The 12,104-nt window shown below is 33.8% G+C and overlaps 1 protein-coding gene across 3 annotated transcripts in view; it reads right to left on the minus strand.

The window, feature by feature from the left end:
• Positions 1–12,104, minus strand: part of LOC124353944 — a 29,801-nt gene that overhangs the window by 9,515 nt on the left and 8,182 nt on the right. The window contains exons 2-3 of one of the 3 annotated variants that reach the window (XR_006921648.1): positions 7,973–8,136; positions 6,803–7,046 (exon numbers count right to left, since the gene is read on the minus strand). Coding sequence is in view for 2 of the 3 variants with exons in the window: in XM_046804017.1 (XP_046659973.1) it covers positions 5,679–7,031 (1,353 nt within the window). In the remaining variant the exon portion in view is untranslated. Of the gene's footprint in view, positions 1–3,497; positions 7,047–7,972; positions 11,848–12,104 lie in introns of those variants that run through there. The other 2 variants (XM_046804017.1, XM_046804018.1) reach the window with 2 other exon arrangements.

A 12,104-nucleotide genomic window follows, 5' to 3' on the forward strand; every position in this document is an offset into this window, starting at 1 on the left:
CTATGGACCCGCCGTGTCCCGGACTGGCAACCGGTAGCCGTGAGGTATCTACTGGCCTCCGGTGGGAATACGTGTAATACCTCACGGCATCACGGATGTTTTCTTTAAATTATTTTGGGTTTGTTGGCTTACCACTAGACTTACTAGAGATTCATATCATAGCTTTTTTCTGGTTTTCCGTGTTGCAAAGTCGTCAATAATGTTTGTTAGTCTAATTTTAAAGTATGTCGTTTTGGGTGCACAGCAACAATAAGCCATTAAGCTTTTCATCAATCAGGTTAGAAATATCCTGAAAGCGACCTTCAAATTGGGGAAAATGTTCTCTAATCTGTTTGATTTTATGTAGGCGTACATATCTTTGATCTTAGAAAGGTTCTCCAAAACCATGTATTGTTTGAAATGGTTACATTCCTGGGCAAAGTCTTGTCCATCAATATCGTTCTTGTATACTTCTCCTAACAGTTTAGCTTCACAAGCCACCTCTCTGGAATTTTTCTCTTCTAGATTTTGTAAGATCTTAAATATTGTGTCGAGATTTGTATAGGCCTCCCTTCTTTTGAGCTGCGAAGCTATGTTGTCAACAATGGCAATAAACACCCCGGTGAGAAATCTTTCTCGAGATGTTTCTTCCATGCTTCTGTCCTTCTTTTCATCGGGCAATAACTTTCTTTTCTAACTTTGTAGTATACAGCTTTTTCTTTTTTTGCAAGTTTTAATGCTTTGGACATCATCAAATAAATATCTCTTTTCACTCAAAAACGAGGATAGTGTTTCAAGTTCCTTTGTAGCACCAAATATTGTAGGTCTAAATCTTGAATTTGAAGAGTCAAACTTGTTCCTTGTTTTATCAACACTGTCTCGAGAATTTCGTCCCAGATCACAGTTAATAACGTGGTTTGGAAATTTCCAAGTGTTTTTAGAAACCCAGTGGCTGTGCATTGTGTTCCTGGTGTCTGAGTATCGTCTTTATTTAGCTCTTCAAGAGCATCTTTTAATTCATGTCGACTTATTTTTAAAGCTCGAAGGGCGTCTGCCCTAGCAGACCATCTTGTGTCACGCAGGGGGTTTTATCATTCTTTCTTTGATTTTCCTTCGTTACTCTTTTCAATATGCCTTTTTAGGATGTTCCACCTGTAAGTGGATGCAGAGAAAAAATCATACAGCCCTTGTACGAATGTAAAAAATATTGTGTGTTATCTGGACACGCCTGCTTGGCAGCAAATCACCAGCAAGGTTTAGTGAATGAGCTGCACATGGTCCATAGTCAGCAAGATAATTTTTGCTGTTAATCCTTGCCTGAAGACCAGAGTATATGCCCGACACGTTTGATGCATTGTCGTAACTATGTCCACGACAGTTATCGACATCCAGCTCAAGTTTCTCAAGTAAACTGAGGGTTGCTTATTCTAAACTTCAAGATTCGTGGCATACACTTGATAAGAGTTGTATCAGGTGTTCGTTGGCGCAAGCATTGGGCAATGAAACATAACGAAGTACTACAGCCAATTGGTCTGTGTGCGACACGTCAGGTGTGGAGTCTATGATTATAGAGAGATAGCGTACTTGCTTCATTTCGTTTGATTTGTTTCAGTACTCCTTTGCTCATAATCTCAATAAATTCACTGCAAATGTTAGACAAAAGGCATGGTACACTACCTTTGTCTTTGTTACCATATGTTGGTATGTTTTTCGCGATAAATAGATCAAATTCACTTATCAGCACAAGACAGCCTAGAAAAAGTCCGTTTGATGATTATGCATGCAGATACGACCATAGCAATTTGTTTTTCCATTTTTTGCGCCCACCCAAAAATGCCAATTGTCTAGCGCCCTAGGTATGTGCCTACCGTGCCTATTGGGTAAAACGGGCCTGATGTCTGCAGGTAAACTTGTAATTACTGTTTCACTATTCAGTATCAGTTTGCTTATATAATCTTTCCTATTTGTTTGGTGTAAATTATATTTCAGTCCCTTGTTAAGAAGTTCTGTTTCATTTTCTGTAAATGTAGTATTTGATTTGTTAATAATACGTGGGTGGAATTTTGTATCAGGGGGTAAATCAATTACTGGTTCTGTGGGATATTGAATACATTTGAGTTGATTAATTTTTCTTCTTAATTCTTTCTTTATTAATTTTTTATTTTCTATTCTTTGATCAATATTGTCAAATAATTCAAAAAGTTGTTGAGGGTATAAGAGATTTGCAAGATTGAGATGAGTATCATATAACAGCTTATTTAATGTATGTTTTTTCTTGTAAAGTTCATCTATTTCTGTATTTAGCCACGATCCCTCAGCAGCAATTTTGGCTTTGGTAGCTGCTTTCGATTTACAATTTATTTTGACATTTACGAATTTTGGAATAAGATGGTGTTTTAAGCATTGTTTGTTGAAATGAATGTCCAATGATATGTTGTGTATTTTTAACTTTACTTCTTTGTATTTGTAGGCTAATCTAGCTTGGTGTGCATATGTTAGAGATGTAGCCTCGAAAAGTGTTTTATAAATATGTATAACACAATATGAATAAACCTTTTAACACTTTTATTAAAAATTTATTTATCTTACAATGTACATTTCGAAATCTGGGATTTCATCTTCAGGTACTAAGGTTAAGTTAATTATGAAAATAAATAATTAAAACCAATTTGTCGTGTGTTTTTTCACTACCTTGGTGGCTAAATTTGTTGGACCAAAACAATGGATATAAACCAAGCATGATTGATGTATTATCGGAGAACTACACAAAGAAAGAAAATAAGAAGAAAGAGATAATACATTCAATCAGACTACCTTGTTAAACATTGTCACAAAATTAACAAATCATTTTATAAACAAGGATATCAATTAATTGGCTTTCAAAACCTTCAACAACCTCGGACTTTTAATCAAAAACAAAAGCAATTCAACAAACCAACAATAGTGGAGTATACAAATTAAATTGCAACGATTTAATTTAATTTGTCAATCCCACTATATTGGACAAACCGGCCGATCCTTCAAAATTAGATTTAATGAACACACAAAAGCATTGAAAACATCATCAAATTCAAAATATGCAGACCATTTAAATAACACCGGCCATACATACACTAACATAGAAAACAATCTTGAAATTTTACACATAAGCAAAAGAAGTCGCATATTATATACTTCAGAACATTTTGAAATTTACAAAAGTGCCAAAATTAATCATAATATATTATTAAATGACAAAGATTTTCTAACAACAAATTTATTATTCGATAGACTTTTAAACAATATACATTGATCACACATAAAAGTAAATACAACAAATTTAGCCACCAAGGTAGTGAAAAAACACATGGCAAATTGGTTTTAATTATTTATTTTCATAATTAACTTAACCTTAGTTAGTACCTGAAGATGAAATCCCAGATTTCGAAATGTACATCGTATGAAAAATAAAAGTTTAAAAAAAGTGTTAAAAGGTTTATTCATATTGTGTTATACATATTTATAAAACACTTTTCGAGGCTACATCTCTAACATAGCTACTTTTGTGGTTTCCAAAAAATTGTCAATTCTTGAAAACTAAGCAACTTTTACTAGGGTCATGTTTGGTTATTTTGGTTAGTCATTGGCTAACCTATCACTTCGATATTTATATATAGTAAAACCTTGTTTATCCAGATTACTTGGGACCAGGAGTGGTCTGGATGAACTGGGAATACAGTAGAAACACAATAGATTACAGATAAAATAGAACCTCACTAAAATGCCCACAGTAACTGATGCTGTTGCTTGCTGTGAGTTCATCCTCTTTTTCTTTATTTCTGTATAAAACTTGAGAGCATTCTCCTTCAGAATAGGCCCTGATATAGATGACCCGTCTCCACTTTTCATCCAGTACCAAGTCTGATATAAAGCCTCAATAACTTTCTCGTAATTTGCACGTATATTATATTTCATTTTATATGTTTTCAAGAATTTCTCGATTTGAGGGATGAATTGCTGAAAAAACTAATACTCAATATTCACTCCTCCATCCATGCATTACACTGGTTGTACAAGATTTTATGTACATTCTTTTCAAAAATAAAGATTAAACTTCTGTATTTAATCTAAATTTTTGTTCTTTCACCTAAGTACAGTTGACAGCCCAACATTTAAGTCCAACACACTATATTATTTGTACTTTCAAGTCTCTTTAAACCATCTATTTTCATATCCATCGACACAGTCACTTGCTTACATTTTTCTCTGTTATTATTAAAATCTATAACACAAACTACTTTTTAAAACCCCAATATCTTATATACAACACCAACGAAGCTTTTGAGCACAGCTGTTCACTAACGCTATACTGAAGTAACTCAGAACGTGAATGAACAACTAAAGTGAAAGTAAATTTAGCAGAGTGGGGTGTCGACATGATGAATTAGAACAATGCGTGTGGTTTATAGAATGCTGTCTAGAGACATAAAAGTAAAAAGTAAAGAATGTCTTATTTTACCAGGCGAAGTTAGGGCTAAGAAGCCCTCTCTAACACTTAACCTAACATACATCACATCAAGAAATTAACAGATATACTGCTGTTGAAAAACATCAACCACTGACATAAAACCGATAGCTTTAATTTGCTGGTTTGGTATAGAAACCAGTGTAATGCATGGATGGAGGAATAAATATTGAGGATTAGTTTTTTCAGTAATTCATCCCTCAAATCGAGAATTTCTTGAAACCCTAGAATCTTTCAAGAAAAGCACTTCTCATCTTGGATCATGCTGAAACCCACCTTGATGCTGAATATTTGGTGGACGGGAATATAATAGCACTCTTTCTTCCAAAAAATGTTACCACACTTTGTCAACCAATGGATCAAGGTGTGTAGGCTCCTACAAAGAAGAGACATAGAAGCAAGCTTCTTTTGTCTTAAGTCCTTTCCTTGGATGAAAGTTGTGAATCTCAGTAGTAAGTTGCTTGATGAACTTGACTTAATCTATGATCATGAGATTAATTACAGCACCCTTGTGAGCTCGTGGAGAAAAATTTTGAACCATTTATGAAACGAGTTTCCTGATGTATTACAAGAAGCTGACAGTAATTTTGAATTTATCAGCATTATGAAAAAATACATGGATACCAAGATATTCCACACAACGATATTGAAGTATGGATTGATCTTAATGGAGCCAGTGACCATTTGAATAAGAATATATAGTCACCGTTACAAAGATTAAAGGAGAGATGACGAAAAGCCAACTCTGACATTGACAAGGAAATCAATCCATTAGCAGCAAAAAGTATGACATAAGATACTTTGAGGGAATTTTGCAGTTGAACAGGGTTCATCTGCAATAGAGATTTATCTCTTTCATCGCATTAACAATGAATCTTCCAGACATTGAGTTCTATGTGAGAAACAGACATCTATCAAGAAGTTATACATGAGGTTAATTCTAAGGTTTACATGGTTAGTGTCATATCAATGTCAAAGGCAACTACTGTAGTTCACACCACGTCGAAACATTGCTTACACAGTCATCGGATGCTAAACTGAAACACTGAGTCACGTTGAAGTTGTTTCTATTTGATGGCCTATACTTATATGGTTTGTTAGCATAGTCTCACTGTACACACAATTCCAAGTGTGTTCATGATGTTTTTGACAAAAAGTCTATCAACACTGCAAAGCAATTATTCTTATTAAATATTTATGTTTCTTTGTAAATCTCAGCTCTAAAGTCATAAATGGACATAATGTACTTGTTTTCTTTGTTTTTACAGGCTTTATCTACATTCACAATAGTGGTATCAAGAAGACCAATGTAGAACTTTTTACTGACAAAGAATGGCTGAGGCAGGAAAAGCTTGTCAAGCTCAATTCCTGGAGTTTCAAACCGAACTTCATACAAATATACTACCTGTTTGAAGTCTACAACCTTAAAACCAAACGAATAAGATAGGACTAACAGTGAACTCGAAACAATGCTCTGACCATTATAGAACTGAGTGCCTCTTTCCATTACCTTGAAGTTGTTAGGATCAATTGAATGCCAAATGTAGAAATTTTTCTCTTTAACAGAAAGTATTACATACTTTTCTGTTGCAACAACCCAAAAGAAGTGAGGGACTTCTCTGTTGCTGAAAGTGGTTCTTATCTCGTTCTGGGTGCTTCTGTCCCAGAATCTGATGCATCCAGAGTGTCCTATGTTGTACCATGCCACTATGATATTATCAGTCATGATTTTCGAAACATCTTCCAAAAACACACTGTCAAACAACAACAAATCAAAAAGCCAATGTTTAAGGTGCAGGTTAAAACTTTTCAGAACAAGATTATGTGTGGGTAGAAGCAACACTATGTTCAAAATCTCACCATAAAATGAAAAATCATATATATCAATATGAGGAAAACATAGATTCTCACTGAATTCCTCTTGGTTTCTCAGATTGATAATTTTCAACAGGTGGTATATTTCACCCTTAGTTGTGATCACAGCAAAGAACTCATCTGACAAACAGTACACCCTTTTTTCACAGTAGAATTTTTTACAGTCAGGGAAAGTCTTAACGATCTCATAAAACTCTCTATTTTCTAGTGAATATATCACTGTGTCTGAACCAGTCTTCAATAACAAGTTTGAATTGCTTGTTTTCAAAACTGTACCTGGTAAAGTTTGGATCAACTTTGGCCCATCATCAATGTTCCAAACCGATACCTCACATCCGTCGTCCAATATTAAGTTTTCCCCACACAGTGTTCCCCTTAATGGCTTTGCACACATCATATGTGCAAAAACTTGCATTTTTGTTTTTGTAATAAATTCATACTCACGTTTTACACAATTCTTATAACTAAGCCAGTTGGTCCTTATCACAAAAACATCTCTCCAGGATTCATCCTCTTCTAAATCTTTTTTATAGCCTTCTCTCTCACACATTTTCCTCCAAAAGGTTTCACTGCTGTCAAAGCCTACAGACTTCCATACATTGACCAGATCGGTTGCATCAACATACATCATTATTGCTTCTAGAACTTCCAATGGCAATGATGTCAAAGACATGATTAATGTTTGATTCTGAAAAAAGTTATGCAAATTTACTTTAACATGTCTCATTTTTTACCCATGTACCTAATATGATCATAAAATTATGTAAAGGTTAGTTTTTAAGTACTAAACTACATTATGAGTAGGTTTTAATAGCCCACTTCTTGAAATAGAATTGAGAGGATAGAATTTTTTTTATTTTCACATCAAATCCTACATTGAATGTAATAACAATGAAAAGACCCAATTAATGGTAGTAAGTAGATTCTTCAAAATTATTTTTGACAACATGGAAGATTTTGATAGTACGTACACATGACACATAAGAAATTGAACCCACTTTCTTTGTTTTTAAAAACATCAAAAATTGAATTGTTCCTGTATCAACACAAAATGTATGTTTCTGGTGGAATTTAGGATTACTCAATCTATTTTGTGGTTAAAAATATTTTATATGTTAAATTCAGAGCTCTTCCCTAATACAAAAAAAGCACAACATTTTTTATCATTCCACTTGAAATTACAGGCATTTAAAGTATAAAATTTAAGCAATTTTCTAATCAGGCCCGAACAAAAATGACTAAATATAAAAGTAAGTTATTTTACATTACGTACATGACTTATAGCTTCACGAAGTGACATGTTTTTAATTACAAAAGGATTGAATTTTGTTACGAAACAAAAAAAGCATGTCATTTTGATGTATTATATTTTGTTATGAAATATAAATTCCTTAAGTATGAATAAAAACGTTACTCTCTGAAGCTATAACTCAGTATATACTGTGAAAATTTCACAATTTTGTCTTCAGCCATTTTTATACATCCTGAATGAATCCCTGCAGTTACAATATCTTGGTACTATCATATCTCCAAGTACTTATACCAACAATAGGTTTCACAAACAACGAACAAACAAAAGTTCATTTTATGAAGAAAGTAAGGAAATATACTTACAGAACAAAAATTAGCACATGCTGATCGAATATGATCACTCTCGAGATCTCTCTAAGTCACCAGGACAAGAGTTACCTGATTCTCTCCCAGCATCATTCAACTAAAATATCAAGTTTCAAGTAGTCCATCTAAGTTCTGTCCATGCATGGGTCCAGAAACAGAACCTAAATCAGAAAAACTTTTTGGCAGTTTCTAAATTAACATGGCCTACTCATAAAAATACTGTACAGTAGACTCTAACTAATCCAGCAGATATCAAATCACGTATTGCCAAATTAGTGAAAATGCCATATTATTCTATGATCATCGATAAAAATGCTAAAAATGTACAAAATATGTGTTTTATTATACCAAACACTATTCAAAATCACTATTACAGTACTGGTCTACTAAATCTAAATTAAAGGCATTACAAAATCTCCTTTAAACATTCGTTTTACGTATGTAATAGTTGGTTTTTATCAGTGCTGTACCACACTAGAAGTAAACATAACCTTAACTTACGATGCGGTAGATCTATTCCATTGGAATACAAAAACCTTAGATTTTCTTTTGTTTCTTGGTTTGGAAATACACTTTTAATACTTTCTCTTGAAACTTCTTTAAAACAAGAACATCACTAGCAGACACATCATATTCCTCTGCCCACTTTAGAGAAGTTGAAAAGACATTCATCGCAGCATTTGGCAAAAGCAGGTAAACTAAACCACTCTCATCTGCGTTACAGCCTTGATTGGGAGTTAGGTCTAGTTTCTCAATGATTTGCTTAATATTTTCCTTGAATGGTTCAACTGCAGCATCATATCATAGTTTTTCACCTAACATACTTAACTGAATTCCGAAAAGCTTTTTGAATTACTCTAATCATCCTTAACTTGCTTCGGAATTGTTTTTCTCCGTTATTTTCTCTTAGAATACCTTTGCCTTCTTTGTAAGAATCTCCCCTGAATTTGGTATATGGCTTTTTTGTTTTTTAAGAAACCAAGCATATAGGATATTCTCAACCTGATACTTGATGGATAACACTGGCTCTGTAAACATGAACAGCGGGTAAACCACGAGACAACTGAGTGATCATAGTTTGTTTGTTAACACAGGTGCCGAACTGGCGCAGTGCCAAGATTATAGTGGGCCCACTGTATCTAAAAATATGATATTGCTAAACTAATTGCTCTATAAATAAAGAGAACTATGACTGAAAAGTAGGAGTCAGCTACAATAGAGGGCAATAGTCTAACAACAGGTGGTTCCCAAATCACCAGCCATGCTGCAAATAAACTTCCCAATAACAATCCAGTATTTCTTTGTTAATGCCATAGCGTTCTCCACATCTAGCCAAGCTGAAAGAACTGCATTGAGTAAGAGTTGGTAATAGCATGAAGCTTTCCAATTTACAAGTCAGCTTTCAAAAGCCTCTGTGGACATCCCAAGCTCCTCTCCACCCAACCAAAACAATAATGCTGTTAATATGCAGACCATCCAAGAGCAGTTGAAGAACCAAGGATGAGAATGGATATACAGAAAAGCTCAATTGGGACCCGACCCCGTTAAGATTTTTGAAATGAACCAAATAAAGAGGTAATGCCAAAGAGCTAATGAAAAGTTATGTGCAATTAAGCATAATTCACGTTATTGTTTACAGAAGTGGAGCAGATAAATAAAACTATTCGTTACTCTATTAATAAAAGCTTTAAATGTTTAACTTACATAAAATACAGTAGTCATATTTTGTGTAGAGTACATCTAGGCCATATAAATCTGAAGCTTATACTGTGATTTATAAGTAACTTAAATTACGAAATATCCGAAGTTAAAAAAATCTGTTATGGATTTGTGAACCACTGTAATGGTTTGTTTTTTTGCAGCAAAGTTCGAACAAGCTGAGTTAGTGTGTTTTCAGTCTGTTTTTCAAAACATGCCATCAAAGTCTGCTGCCATAAAAACTTCAGAATATGTGGACCCAGCTTCTTCAATTTTCATTTTCACTATTATCCTCCACCTCCTCCAATTCTTCTGTTTCTGTGTCTCCTTAAAACGATAAAGACGCCTAATTAATCAATCTGATACTGTACAGTAAGTTTTTATTGTTTTATACAAGTACTGAATATGTTCAAAAAAATAATTTTCACCTGAATTGAATCCGGATTATCAAAGGTCCGGACGTCTGAATCTTTGACGCTCTACTATATTATCACTGGATAATTACGAAGCTACCAAACTATGGTTCATCATATTGTACTGAACTTAACGCGAGTTACTTGGATAGATAAAAACTAGACAGGATCACGCTGCAAAAAGGTAGATTTTGTTAAATTTCATATTGTTTCTGTTATATTATTTAATAAACTGTCTATAAATTCTGGATACAAAGTTCTTATCATATTGGAATTTTCAAAATAAAATTATATAGATGACTTATGCTTAATAAGTTTGTGTAAGATAAAAACTGATATAAAATTATAAGATATGATTTTGATGTCTTAAATTACATTTATACCAAATGCTTGATTCTGTATGTACTAACAATGTCTGTACAATCTCATTATATGTAAAAAAAAGTACATTTTATTTTCATATTAGTAGTGGCCAATAAAATAATTATACGATACACGGTTATTTGATCAGGGTTGTGGCCTAGCTACAAAATAAATTAGATTCTTTTCTAACACACTAGTGTAATTTATTTAAAATTCATTATCAAATACATGGATGTTTTGAAAGAATCACAGCTTTACACATACTTACCATTTCTACTGTGTGACTCTGAAAAACGATGTACATTTTTTAGGATAGTTGTGGTTATGGAAAGGGACATATTATTAGCATACTTGTCGTCATAAATATTGTTATGGACAAAATTTAAGTTTTATGCTTGCAGGAAGGCAATTTATTTCTACGCACTATGTTTTACATGAAATGTCTGTGTTTTCGTTGCCTCCACACTGGCTTCATTGCAGCCCATTTCCATCCTGTTTAATACAGTTCTCTTGTGCACTTTTTCTATGGGCTTCTGGTTACATCTTTTCCTATCGTCTTTCTCATGTTTAAACATTTATGTTTCAATGAATATCCATGCCATGCAGATTTTCTCAACCAAGACAATGGATTAGAGGAGAAAGGGCTCCATCCACTGGTCTGAAGGATCTTCTGATCTTACCCTGTTGGACTTTTTGCTTTGAGGCTATCTAAAAGATTTAATTAACGAGACACTGGTAGACAATGTAGAAAAACTGACTGCACGTAGAACAACACTACAGCATTAGAAGTGGGGGAAAACCGTAAATCCTTGCAAATTCTATACAATGAATGTTTAACGCACACAGCTTTACATCGATGCGAACAGAAGGAATTTTGAAAACTTCTTGTAATTATTAACCTTATTTTCATTTTTTCCCTTGAGATGAGTAATGGTATAATTATAAGCAATTGTATATGCACATATTAAGCTGCTTGCAACTCCTTGACCTACAACACCAGTTACAAAGACATATTCAATACTACAAAAGGTCTTAGTGGCAATCTTTGTGTCTCAATCAGCCAATGCGTACTAAAATCTTCTGCCTAACACCCCTGTAGGGCTTACAAGATATTTATCATTTTTTACTATTAAATATTATCACTATTGAAATGGCTGTGTGGACTATATGTAAATAAACACTGATATACTGCTAGTTCTAATGTTAAAACTAGATTAGTCTAATTTTTCCAGAAACAAATTTCTCTGCAGTTCAGTTAGACTATAGTATGTTTGAATTGACACACACACCAACAGGTGGGGCCTATGTGTCAGCTGATTCAATATGACAGATTGAAATAATAAATACAATCATCCAAGCATACCGATATCAACGAACTATACTACTGGAACGCGCACTGCCCATAAGCAGCATGTTGTGTTTTCCGGTCGCACACAGCTGTGCGTTACTGGTGTATCCATGGATTTGCAGGCGCTTAAAGTGGGCAAGAACTCACCAAGTTCTGTACTCCTTGCCAATGATGCTGATCTTAGAACACATTAACTTTTTATTGATTTTAAATCTAAGGGTAAATTAAGTAGATCAAGTGATGATGTACGGTATTGAAAATTGTAAAATATTATTATTTACTCTAGTTATCTCAAACAAATGCGACC

The sequence above is a fragment of the Homalodisca vitripennis genome, chromosome 2 (assembly GCF_021130785.1).
Source record: "Homalodisca vitripennis isolate AUS2020 chromosome 2, UT_GWSS_2.1, whole genome shotgun sequence".
NCBI lineage: Eukaryota > Metazoa > Arthropoda > Insecta > Hemiptera > Cicadellidae > Homalodisca > Homalodisca vitripennis.